This window comes from Miscanthus floridulus, chromosome 19 (assembly GCF_019320115.1).
Source record: "Miscanthus floridulus cultivar M001 chromosome 19, ASM1932011v1, whole genome shotgun sequence".
Lineage (NCBI taxonomy): Eukaryota > Viridiplantae > Streptophyta > Magnoliopsida > Poales > Poaceae > Miscanthus > Miscanthus floridulus.
The window spans coordinates 2,437,327-2,450,660 of NC_089598.1; the positions used below are offsets into that span (position 1 = coordinate 2,437,327).

Sequence of the window (13,334 nt, forward strand, 5' to 3'; positions counted from 1 at the left end):
AATTCCAAGTCCAATTAATTAAACAGGTAGCCCCAACTCAATCAATCCCATTGCCAATTAATAATATGTGCATGGCGGCCTCTTTCTGGATAAACCCCCTGACTTCAGCATCAATCCATTCTCACTCGGAGCTTACCACCAGAAACTTAGGCTTTCCTCATACTACGCAACTCAGACGAAATATTGCACACGAATTTGCTATGAAAAATCAGATCCTAACTAGTGTCGCTACAAATACTTATGAAAAATCAGATCCTAACAAGTGTTGCACATGACTTTTGAAAGAAGAGATAAATACTTATGAGTATTTATACCTAGCTGCCATTGAAAAACAGCAAAATAGAAACATAGTTGAAGCATCAGAAAATGGATTTACCGGTGTCGCTAAAATTCAGGAGATGCTGTAACGGCAAGATTATCTCAATCAAAGCATAGGCAACAGCTGCAACATCATTTGGTTCCCTTGCCATATCCCCTTTCCTCATCAGTGTACGCAGGAATCAATGGAGCATGCATGCAAGGTAATCAAACAAACAAAAGCAAGCTCTGAAGAGTGAAGACGCAGTGAGCATAGTCTGCAACCCAACACTCGACGACTCGTCCTCGTTGTAGACATAGGGTTGCGGTAAATTATTTAAACATAATAGGAATAATGCCAACTAAAGAGTTAAGGCAGAATCAACTTGGTGTTGTCTGAACAATGCCAACTAATTAATGTGTTACGATAGAATGAACTTGGTGCTGTCTGACTCTGACACTTGTGCAAAATGCCATGAAACTTTGCATTTCCATTAACCTCATAAACTCCAATATATGCAGGCCAGTGTAGATAATTCTTCTAGAACTGCCTAATTTTATTGTTTCTTCATTTATCGAGACTGCTTGACTATTGCAACAATATTCTTAATTTTAACATGGATATGACAGTAGAACAATTGACAAAGAAACTAAATTAATTAGGATTGAAGCAAATAAAGTCTAATTGCAGTCAATCCAATCTGTAAATCTAAGTGTAATTGTCTATTGAAATCAAAGCATCAAAAACAAATTCCTGGAGGTCTAAGCCCTTTGAACAACAACACCCCAAAGACACACCTACAACAAAGGGCTTAGACACTACGACTGTAGTTGTTATCAACTACAAGAACCCAGTCTTCAGAATTACCTTTGGCTCCATTATAAGTCACTTTCATTTACACAAAACAAGAATTCAGCATGATAATGTTTTATTTGAGGAAACAGTCAAAGCACATTAGCCTAAAAACTTATGCAAAATTGTACTTCCATTGTTGCATAAATGCTTAAACTTAATTTCCATGGAAGCACAACTAAAATTGTGATAGCATCAAAAGTTTAAAGTACATGGAAATTTAAATATGCAACAAAGGTCGCAGACAGCAAGGAAAGATCTGTAGAAGTCTAATGGTAATATTGGGAACATCAGCCTTGCAGAGAAGCGCACAATCATACTTCAGGCAACAGGAGATACAATCAGCGTTTTGTTTGCGAAGTCTTAAGACTTCACCAACAAATGGTGAGAGGACACATTGACACTAGCATGCTATTCCTACATCATAAAAAACTACGCTAACCATTCTTAGACTCATTTAACAGTGAGCTGTTCATCCATAGGTTCAAGTTAGGATGAGCTGCACTGCTAAAAGCTAGCAAGCTAATCATTTTTAGCGAAACAACTTTGAACAGATAGATTCAGCTTAAGATAAACTGCTCATGCCTTACGGAACTTGCTTGTCTTCTCAAGTGCATCCATTACAACAGCAGGACAGGTTCTTTTCAGATTCTTGTAACCATGAGTTGACAGCAAATCGTCCATCACATTTGAACAGGTGATAAATTCAATGCAAGCCTCCTTAAGTACGTCACAATTATGTTGGTCAGCTAAAGCCAGTGTGGTTGCCACGGTCTGCACATTAAGATTTTCACAAAGAAAGCTTTGGCAAATGAGCTTTAGCCTCTCGATGGCATATCGATCTGCAGCCACAAGCAAGTGACGGATCATTTCACTATGATCATCTGCCTCAAGATCATCCAAGGGAGGCAAAGAGTCGGTATAGATGAAATGCAGCAAGGCCCTGAAAACATCTGGTTACACATCTTTAATGGTTATAGGCCCCATTCCTTCCTCTTTCATAGGCCCGTAGAGCTCAGCTTTGAACACAGGTGACCGTGTGGCAAGGACAATCTTGTGTGCCTTGAAAGTCTCAGCTCCCACACTGAATGTGACATCCGCTCCCAAATCTGTTTCCAGCAGACTACCAAAATGCTCAGCCATGTTGGACGGTGGCACTTTGATTCTGGGAAGTGATTTGGTTTTAGATACCAGTCGTTCTTTGATAACAGTGACAATGCACTCAACTGCGAGGCAATCATTCTGGAGGTATGTTGGCGATTCCAACAGGCTCCTTTTTATCCAGCCAGTAGCTGCCATGTTATTATTGTCATCGAACACCATCGGTGCCTCCTTGTGCACCGTGAAGGGCAACCCAGTGCTCTGGTTGACCAACCTCAGCTCGAAGGACGCCAGTACCCCCGCGGCAACTGGTTTCATGAGCATGAGCGAAATTGGGATGCAATCAGGTTTGCTGTAGATATCAGCCATAAGAAGCATAATCCAGTCATGGCCGCCGACGGAGAAATGGCCGGACACTATAGACTTATCCTTGTGAGCGCCGATGGCCCTTTGCTGGCTGTACCCACGACGTGAAACACGTGCGTGCCTAGCTCCGTTTCCGCAGCGCTCGTCGACACCGTCTTCGAGACCGACATTTTTCCGGCGCCGCCGACGAGGATTGCCTTATGGGGGCCAGATGCGATAGGACGGCGACGATGTGAGTGAGTACCCTAAACTCCGCAGTTTGGAACCGATAGGGGGGGGGGGGGGGGGGGGGGGGGGGGGGAGGGGGGGATGGAATGCAGATATCAAAATTGGAAGCCGATGGAATAGAAGAGGAGTTGATCGAACCTTTTGCAGAGGTGGCCAAAGAATCGGGCGGAGGTGGCCGAAGAATCGGGCGGCGGCGGCGCCAAAGCAGACGGCGACGAAGGGGATTGGTTTCTTGGACACTTTTTTTAAAAAAAACAAAACGTCTAAATAACTCCCTGAGTGTTGTGTGTGACTTGGGGTTGTTTGGTTTCCTGGACTAAATTTTAGTCCATGTACGTTTGATGCTATTTAGGAGAACTAAATATGAGTTAATTATAAAACTAATTACATAGATGGAGACTAATTTACGAGACGAATTTATTAAGCCTAATTAATCCGCCATTAGCACATATTTACTGTAGCACAACATTGTCAAATCATGGACTAATTAGGCTTAAAAAATCCGTCTCGCAAATTAGCCACAATCTGTGCAATTAGTTATTTTTTTCGTCTATATTTAATACTTTATGCATGTGTCCAAACATTCAATGGGACAGGGACTAAAATTTTCCTGTAGGAACCAAACACCCCCTTACTTAACCTCCACCTACGACCTAATTTTTTACCATTTAACCATTTTTTAAAAAAAATCCTTCTCTCTCTGGAGACTTAAATTTATCTTGGATTCTGGGAGTCGACGCCATGAGTCATAGCGCTGAGGTAAAACGTCTCGACGCCACAGATCTTAACACCGAGGTCGAGATGTTTAACCATACATAATAGGAAATCCTAGATGGTGTTGACATGTACATCAACACTAGAATACATGACGCCGAACTCGACGTGGCATATGTTAACGTCAAGGTCAGCGCCACGTTACGCCGAGCATGCATTCAAAGCGTTTGAGTGGGCTTTCACTGTCCTCACCCTCACCTGACCAAAGCGGTGGCAGTAGTAGCATCGCGGCGCGAGGCAGCGTCGTTCCCAAGGCCACTGCACACTGCGTATGTGCACACGGCTGCAGCGTTTGCACAGTAGCACTGTAGCAGGAGCATTGCACCACAACCGGCGCAGGTCAGGTCCCGCGTGCCCGTCCGTCACGCTCGCTCACAGCGTATCGTCTTATCCCAGGGCAGAGCGAAGGGCTGTGCGCCTGAGCCTTGGGGGCAGGTGAGGTGGGGCACCACTGCAATCGCTTTGTAGTCTGCGCTCTGCACCGCAGCAGCTTTGCTTTGTAGCGAAGGTCCAATTTAGTTGCAAAAAATTTTACAAAATTTTTTAAGATTTTTTTGTCACATCAAATTTTTGGACGCATACATAAAACATTAAATATAAATAAAAAATAAAACTAATTACACAGTTTAGACGAAATCTACGAGACGAATCTTTAAAATCTAATTAGACTATGATTAAATACTAATTATCAAATAATAACAAAAACTGCTACAGTACCATTTTATTAAAATTTTAGGATCTAAACAAGGCCGAAGGAGCGAGCGGAGGGTCTGCCGGAGGGAGAACGAGCATTTATGACAGCACAGTGTTTCGCACGGATGGCGAGATAAAATGGCAGACGCCGCAGACAAAGCTTTTGAATTAAAGCACGTGCGCTGCTGCTGCTAGACGCCGCAGACAAAGTACGTATTTTATATTATAAAAACATTAGCAACCAATCCTATAATTTCAATTATTTTTGAAGGAAAAAGCAACCATCTATCTCTGTACCACGCGCAGAATCCAAATTTCCTTTCTAAGCTCTGGTTTACCCCCTCCGTTCTAGAATAAGGCCTCGTTTAGATTGCGAAAAAATTTTAACCCGATGAATAGTAACACTTTTGTCTTATTTAACAAATATTGTCCAATCGTGGACCAACTAGGCTCAAAAGATTCATCTCGTGATTTCGAACTAAACTGTGCAATTAGTTATTTTTTTTACCTACATTTAATACTCCATGCAAGCGGCTAAAAATTGATGTGATGGAGAGAGAGTGAAAAAACTTGGAATTTGAATGACATCTAAACAAGGCCTAATTGCATTTCTGGGACGTGACACGGAAACCAACACTGCATGTCAAATTACGAAAATGCCCTTGCAGGGAGGCGTCGGGTGCGTCGACGACACACGAGTACGATCGAAGGATCGCGTGAACGAGTGAACAGGACCTTCTGGAGCCTCCCACGCTTTCTTCCTTTGTTTCATATTTTATTGGGCCCACACGCGGGGCAAACGTTGCAGCGCGGCAACGTGTATGGAGGTGCAGATGCAGTAACCTGTGGCTGCTCAGTCTGTCACACCGATGGCATAGCTGGGCCTGTTGCCGTATGTGAAGGTGTTTGATTATTTCGGGAAAAAATTTGAATGCTAAACGTGTGATTATTTCGGGACGGAGGGAGTAGTTCGTGAATTTTTTTTTCAAAAAGTGCTATAATATTCATCACATCGAATCTTGCGATACGTATATGGAACATTAAATGTAGACGAAAAAAAACTAATTATACAGTTTGGTTGGAAATTGCGAGACGAACGTTTTGAGCCTAATTAGTCCATGATTAAACACTAATTGCCAAATAAAAACGAAAGTACTACGGTAGTCAAATTTTTAACTTTTCACCAACTAAACACGGGCTAACTATCCATGAATTTATCAGCCTAACTTATTATCTATGATATAATATTTTTTTCTTACAATAAATTAGTGAACAATACTTTTTAATCTGACTTTTTCAACCAAACGAACAAGGCGGACACACAACACCCCCCAACTAATTACATGTGAACTTATATATTTATTTGTCGCCAGCTTTCCTCAACGACTGCCTACTTTCTCTCTATTGGTCTACAGTAGATACGCTGCATATACATAGACCCCGGCCCCTAACCTGAAGGTGCCGTTGCAGGCTGCTACCATCTGTTGGCTAATAGCCCACACAGCTTGTACTGTACATGTGTAGGTGCTGCGACAGGCCAGCTACCAGTGTGAGCAGCTTGTAGCCCTGGCCAGCCCTAAGCTTGCTTCCCTGCTGTCTTCGGCACCCTTTTGATCTTTAGCTGCTGTGCGGCCCTCATTTGGCACGCATATTAACAATAATAAAACTGTGTTTAGTTCACGAATTTTAAGAATTTAATTACTGTAGCACTTTCGTTTTTATTTGACAATTAATGTTCATTCATGGACTAAGGGCATGTTTGGTTTCCATAAGTCAGGTGACTTATTAAGTCAGGTGACTAAAAACCAGTGACTTGTAAGTCATGCCTGTTTGGTCGTAGATGACTTATAAGCTTATTAAAGGTGTGGGCCCCACGCGGAAAAGGGTGACTTATAAGTTTTAAGCCGGGGTAAACCAACTTAAAACTTATAAGCAGTGGTGATTTATAAGTTGGTGGTGTTTGACAAAATAAGTCACTTATTTCACTTTTTAACTTATAAGTAGGTGACTTATTAAAACCAAACATGCCCTAATTAGGCTCAAAACGTTCGTCTCGCAATTTTTCCAACCAAACTGTATAATTAGTTTTTTTTTGTCTACATTTAATACTCCATACATGTATCGCAAGATTCGATGTGATGGCTACTGTAACATTTTTTGAGAAACTTTTTGGAAACTAAACAAGCACTAAAAATCTAGGCTACGCGCCGTCTAGGCTATCTAGTCTATGCACAAAAAAGAAAGGGTCTAGCCGTCTACGTAGGTTGTGCGCGTGTTGGCGCGCGCCCTGGTCTCCAGCCCGAGAACGTGGGGGGGGGGGCACATCTCTCTCTTCACTTGGCCGCACGCTTTGGAGCCGGCACCAGTGACGTCGAGGTCGGCGTCATGAGTTCTGGCATCGAGGTATCGGTCACGTAAGATTTTCTTCTATGCACGATCAGACACCTCGACGCCAAGATCTGTGACGCCGAGACGTGTTACCTTGCACCAGGAGTCATGACGCCGACCCCTAGAGTCCAAAGATGGGTTTAAGTCTCACAGGAACCAAACGTAAATTTTATTAAAAAAAGGATGAAATAGTAAAAAATTAGACACCTACGAAACCATATATTTAGCGTATTAAACTTTATTAAACTAGTTACTTTATTTGGACATCCGGTTCTGCTTACGTGACGCTCTGACTCGGACTATGTGTCAGACGACGCGGACTCCTCCCTTGTCCTCTCGGCATGCTGCTCTGGCTGCGCCATCTCATGCACCATCACCGTCGTCGCCGCGTGCCTCGCCACCGACCGCAACACCCTCACCGCTTTGCCCGTGGCCATCTCCGAAACCACTCCCGCGCCGTGCGATACCAGCCCGGCGCGCCCCTTCGCGCACCCGCACAGGCCTCCCTGAGCACCTGTTCCAGGAGGGACACCAGCCTGCTAGGCGGCACGGCGGTCGTGACGCGCTCGAGGAGATGACCTCGAGCGCCTCATTGCGGACGGAGACGGCGGTGCTGCTCTCCGACGACTTGTTGGCCATCGTCGCCGATGCCTTCAACACCACGGCCAGGATGTCCACGGCGGCGACAAACTTCCGGTTGCGGTTGCTCTCGGCCACCGCCACGTCCCTAAGCTCGTGCAGCACGGCGAGGAGCTGCTGCTGCAGCTGCAGCGACACCGTCGGAGCGCATCAGGGCAGCGCCGCCCGGCGTCCTCGAAGCCGCAGGCCGCCGCCAACAACGACCTAGTTGACTGTTCCAGCCAGGCTTGATTGGAACTTGAAGCTAATCACACCCTTGATGTCTTCCGTGTTAGGGTCCGTTCGGTTCCTTAGGATCGGATCTAGGAACAATTCCAGCTCTTCAAAATTATACAAATTAGTGAACCATTTCAACTAGAATTTGTTCCAAACAAACCCTTAGTAGGCACTATCGTGGATTATCTTCGTGTGGAACCAAACAAACCCTTAGTGGGCACTATCGTGGATTATCTTCGTTTTTTTTGGACATTCATGCAGAAGTGAAACTAACCAAGCAGGGGTGGAGCCAGGACCGATCTAGAACTTCTTGTATCTATAACAGCAAAACATGGCACACAAAATCAGTGCAATTCATTTTTATTCAATCCAGCACCTCTTCTCTAGTCTTGCATTGCACCTTTTTCAGCTTTTCGATACCCTGATTTGCATATTTGGAGACTCCCTAGCTCTGGCCAGTAGTACTCCGCAAAATTGGCATATGAAACCTTATTTCAGGGTGTCCATTTTAATCCTTTGAACACATATGCGTTTAGGTGGCCAGTTGCGCACAACCGATGTTGGATTGCAGTTCGTTTGATGCAGCGAGGTCTACCTCGTTCCAAGCGTTGCTACCTTTGTGACCAAGAGGATGAGAAGATCGATCATCTGTTCACTTCTTGTGTTTTTGCCGGCAGTAGTTCTGGTTTATTTTCCTAGGTCATTTTGGCCTTGCTGTTGTCTTCATAGCCAACAGAATAGATGTGTTCTTTACTTCTTTCTGGACCACTACACAGATATTTACATTCATATACATGTACACACTCATCTCTATAAACATCTACCACTGAAAGAATAACATCCTCAATGTTTGTGTCAACTCAAGGACTTGAACTCAGATGGACATATTGTTTTGCAATTTGCTGGTGATGAGGTCTGCTTATGGTGCATGGCCACAGTCAAGAGCTTGTTCTTAATCTCAAGCATGAGATCTGATGGTTGAGATGTCGCGGGTGGGCTAATTCTTTTTATTTCTCATGGGCGCAAATGTTTAGTGTAATCAAGTGTGGGTGTTGTGTGGTGTGGTGTGTGTCATTTAGACTCTCTTCTTTAATGCAATGATATGCATCTTTTCTGTTTATTTGAGAAAAAAAAAGAACGTAAATAGCCTTGCTACAAATCAATCTCGTAGTTAGATTAAGGGCATGTTGAGGAGCTCTCACATGGAAATGGCTTATTGGTTTCCAACTACTTACAGACCTTGTACATACAAAAGGATCATGATAATTACAGATCTGGCATATAAAATTAAGCATTCATATATTCCAATTCCAATGAATTAAACAGATCGCCCCAACTCAATCAATCCCATTGTCAATTAACAAATCTAATGTGCATGGCGGCCTCTTTCTGGATAAACCCCCTAACTTCAGCATCAATCCATTCTCACACTGAGCTTCCCACCAGAAAATTGGGCTTTCCTCATAGTACGCAACTCTAAAACGAAATATTGCACGCGAATTTGCTATGAAAAATCAGATCCTAACAAGTATGACAGATTTTTGAAACAAGAGATAAATACTTGTGAGTATTTATACTTTGCTGCCATTGGAAAACAGCAAAATAGAAACATAATTGAAGCATCAGAAAATGGATTTACCTGTGTCGCCAAAAATTCGGGAGATGCTGTAACAGCAAGATTAGCTCAATTAAAGCATAGGCAACAGCTGCACCATCATTCGGTTCCCTTGTCATCTCCCCTTTCCTCATCAGTGTACGCAGGAATCAATGGAGCAGGCATGTAAGGTAATCAAACAAACAAAAGCAAGCTCTGAAGAGCGAAGATGCTATGAGCAGTCTGCAACCCAACACTGAAGTTACCTGCCACCATCAAACTCGACGACTCGTCCTCGTCATTGACATATGGTTTTAGTAAATTATTTAAACATAATAGGAACAATGCCAACTAAAGAGTTAAGGCAGAATCAACTCGATGTTCTCTGAACAATGCCAACTAATTGAGTTAAGGCAGAATGAACTTAGACTTTGACAAATATGCAAAATGCCATGAAACTTTACATTTCCAATAACCTCATAAACTCCAATGTATGCAGGCCAGTGTAGATATTTCTTCTAGAACTACCTAATTTTAATGTTTCTTCATTCATCGAGACTGCTTGACTATTGCAATAAATTCTTAATTTTAACACGGATACAACAGTAGAACAATTGACAAAGAACCTAATATTCATTAATTAGGATTGAAGCAAATAAAGTCTAATTGCAGTCAATCTAAGCGTAGTTGTCTATTGAAATAAAGCGCCGGTATTGCAAACAAATTCCTGAAGGTCAATACTTACTTCTGAGGCTCAAATCATAAAAAAATATAGTACCTAAGGCCTTTGAACAAGAACACCCCAGAGACACACCTATAACAAAGGGCTTAGGCACTATGGCTGTAGCTGTTGACGAACTACAAGAGCCCCTTCTTCAGAATTACCTTCGGCTCCATTAGAAGTGAATTCCATATTTCCATTTACACAAAACAAGAACTCAACATGATAATGTTTTATTTGAGGAAACAGTCAAAGCATTTTAGTCTAAAAACTTATGCAAAAATATAGGCGAAGTTGTAGTTCCATTGTTACATAAATGGCCAAAGTTAATTACCATGGAAACACAATTTGAATTGTGATAGCATCAAATGTTGAAAGCACATGGAAACCCAAATTTAAAACATGCAACAAAGGTTGCAGGCAGCAAGGAAAAATCTGTAGAAGTCTAATAGTAAATGTTGGGAACATCAACCTTTGCAGAGAAGTGCACAATAATACTTCAAGCAACAAGAGATACGATCAGCATTTTGTTTGCAAAGTCTTAAGACTACACCAACAAATGGTGAGAGGATACAACAACACTAGCATGCTATTCCTACATCATAAAAAACTACGCTAACCATTCTTAGACTCATTTAACAGTGAGCTGTTCATCCATAAGTTCAAGTTAGGATGAGCTGCACTGCTAAAAGCTAGCAAGCTAATCATTTTTAGCAAATTAACTTTGCACATATAGATTCAGCTTAAGATAAACTGCTCACGCCATACGAAACTTGCCTGTCTTCTCAAGCACATCTATTATAACAGCAGGACAGGTTCTTTTCAGATTCTTGTAGCCTTGACTTGACAGCAAACCATCCATCTCATTTGAACAGGTGATAAAATCAATGCAAGCATCCTTCAGCATGTCACAATTATGTTGGTCAGCTAAAGCCAGAGTGGTTGCCACGGTCTGCACATTAAGATTTTCCCAAAGAAAGCTTTGGCAAATGAGCTTTAACCTCTCGATGGCATATCGATCCGCAGCCACAAGCAAGTGACGGATCATTTCACTATGATCATCTGCCTCAAGATCATCCAAGGGACGCAAAGAGTCGGTATAGATGAAATGCAGCAAGGCCTTGAAAACATCTGGTTGCACATCTTTGATGGTTATAGGTCCCATTCCTTCCTCTTTCATAGGCCCGTAGAGCTCAGCTTTGAACACAGGTGACCGTGTGGCAAGGACAATCTTGTGTGCCTTGAAAGTCTCAGCTCCCACACTGAATGTGACATCCGCTCCCAAATCTGTTTCCAGCAGACTACCAAAATGCTCAGCCATGTTGGACGGTGGCACTTCGATTCTGGGAAATGATTTGGTTTTAGGTACCTGTGGTTCTTTGATAACAGTGACAATGCACTCGACTGTGAGGCGATCATTCTGGAGGTATGTTGGCGATTCTAACAGGCTCCTTTTTATCCAGCAAATAGCTACCATGTTATTATCATCATCATCGAACACCTTCGGTGCCTCCTTGTGCACCGTGAAGGGCAACCCAGTGCTCTGGTTGACCAACCTCAGCTCGAAGGACGCCAGTACCCCCGCGGAAACAGGGTTCAAGAGCATGAGCGAAATTGCGATGCAATCAGGGTGGTTTTTGTTGTAGATATGTTAGCCCATCGGCTAACCCAGAAGGCCTGCAGCAGCCCGAGTCGTCGAGCCCAGGAGAGCGCTGACTCGTGATTACTGAACCGGAGCGGGCCGGGTCGTCGAGCCCAGGAGTGCGCCGACCCAGGCGGCCCAGTACACGCTTCTTCGGCCCGTCGTGGTCCAACAGCTAGCTGGGAGCGTGGCGTGTGTAAGGGGGTTGATCGTATATGTATCTGCTCTGAGAGTTGGAGAGGGTATCGAAGAAACCTGTAACAATTACATTGTTCTAAATTCAAGTACTCATCCTCTGTTCTACGCTATCCTCTGCTTGCTGCCTACCCCAATTCCAATTCCTCGGCTCCCATTCCCTTGCTGCTAACAAGAAATCAGCCATAAGAAGCATTTCCCAGTCATGGCCGCCGACGGAGAAATGGCCGGACACTATGGATTTATCCTTGTGAGCGCCGATGGCCTTTTGCTGGCTGTACCCGACGACGTGAAACACGTGCGTGCCTAGCTCCGTCTCCGCGGCGCTCGTCGACACCGTCTTCGAGGCCGGCATCTTTGCGGCGGCGGCGCCGACGATCGCCTGATGGGTGGCAGATGCGATAGGACGGCGATATATGACGTGAAACACATGGTTGTGGAAAATACAACTTGACGAGGTGGAGTGGATCGAACCTTTTTGCAGCGGTGGTGGCCGAAGGATTGGGCGGCGGCAGCGGCGGCGGAGCCGAAAAAGACGGCGACGAAGGGGATCGGTTTGTTGGACTCTTTTTTTTCCCTCCCTATATATTTGGTGGCCTTCTTTTCTGGTTGGTAAAAAAAACGATTCGTTCTTTTCCTCCGAGACTCCCTCCGCGCCTGTTTTTCTCCGTCCCGCGCCTATTTTCCTCCAACGCCGACTACTCGCTTCTTCTCCCGAGCATGGGCGCCGCTAGGGTTTCGGCTGCCGCCACCCACACCGACGGCCGCCGTCCACCCACGCCGCCGGACGCCGGAGCCCCTCCCAGCAGCCCTAGCCCCTCCCGGCCGCCGTCAATCCGAGCCCCGCCGCCGTCAATCCGAGCGCGAGCGAGCAGTACGTGCCGACGAATCCGGCCACGCCCGTCACCAGCACCGACATCCCCCGCCCTGGCCGCGGACCCCGGCGGCCTCCTCGGTGCGGGGGACGCGCGGATCCGCCACTCCAAGTGGAGGCTGCCCTAGGAAGCGCCCGTCACCAGCACCGACATCCTCCGCCGACCGCAGAACAAGGTATTTTTTCAGTTTTGATTCAAAAATTGATTCACCGTATGATTAGAGGTTGGATTTGTGGGAGTGAACTGTGTGCTATACTGCAATCCTAGATTCACAATAGATATTTTGCAAACCAAATTTTGTGGCGGTTGTGAGTCAAATAGAAGAGGACAAAATAAGTTCAAACACTCATCTGTTCGTAATGTTATTGCGCACTCATTTGAAGTATTAAAAATGAAATGGTAAATCCTTTACAAGATGCCCGGTTATTCAATGGTCACACAAAAGAATTGTTGCTGCTACCTTGGTCCTACACAATTTCATACGTGAACATGCTAGTGTTGATGTGGACTTTGCTAATTTTGATAGAGATCCTACCTACATGCCTACTATTCCAGAAAGGTACAACAAGTATGCCGTGTCTCAACATGCCTCTGATGGATCAACTTCGGAATCAAGCTTTGTGACTATGGACACCTTTCGTGATAGTATGGCTACATCCATCGTCCTAGCATGGAACTAGTGCAATGCTTATTATAACGACCTTATTTTCGAACTATGAACTTATTTCGTAATTTTGGTTCTAGGGAAATGA

At 44.4% G+C, this 13,334-nt stretch overlaps 1 protein-coding gene and 1 pseudogene across 1 annotated transcript; both read right to left on the reverse strand.

Moving 5' to 3' along the window:
* Positions 1 to 714: 714 nt before the first annotated feature.
* LOC136529238 (BTB/POZ and MATH domain-containing protein 2-like) lies at positions 715 to 2,787 on the reverse strand (annotated as a pseudogene).
* Positions 2,788 to 10,627: 7,840 nt separating this feature from the next.
* Positions 10,628 to 13,250, reverse strand: LOC136529239 (BTB/POZ and MATH domain-containing protein 2-like). The gene is made up of 2 exons (XM_066522328.1): positions 11,888 to 13,250; positions 10,628 to 11,520 (listed from the first exon to the last, which is right to left on the reverse strand). The coding sequence occupies exons 1-2, from the start codon at positions 12,060 to 12,062 to the stop codon at positions 10,628 to 10,630; spliced, it is 1,068 nt and encodes a 355-aa protein (XP_066378425.1). The 5' UTR covers positions 12,063 to 13,250.
* Between the last annotated feature and the right edge of the window lie 84 nt (positions 13,251 to 13,334).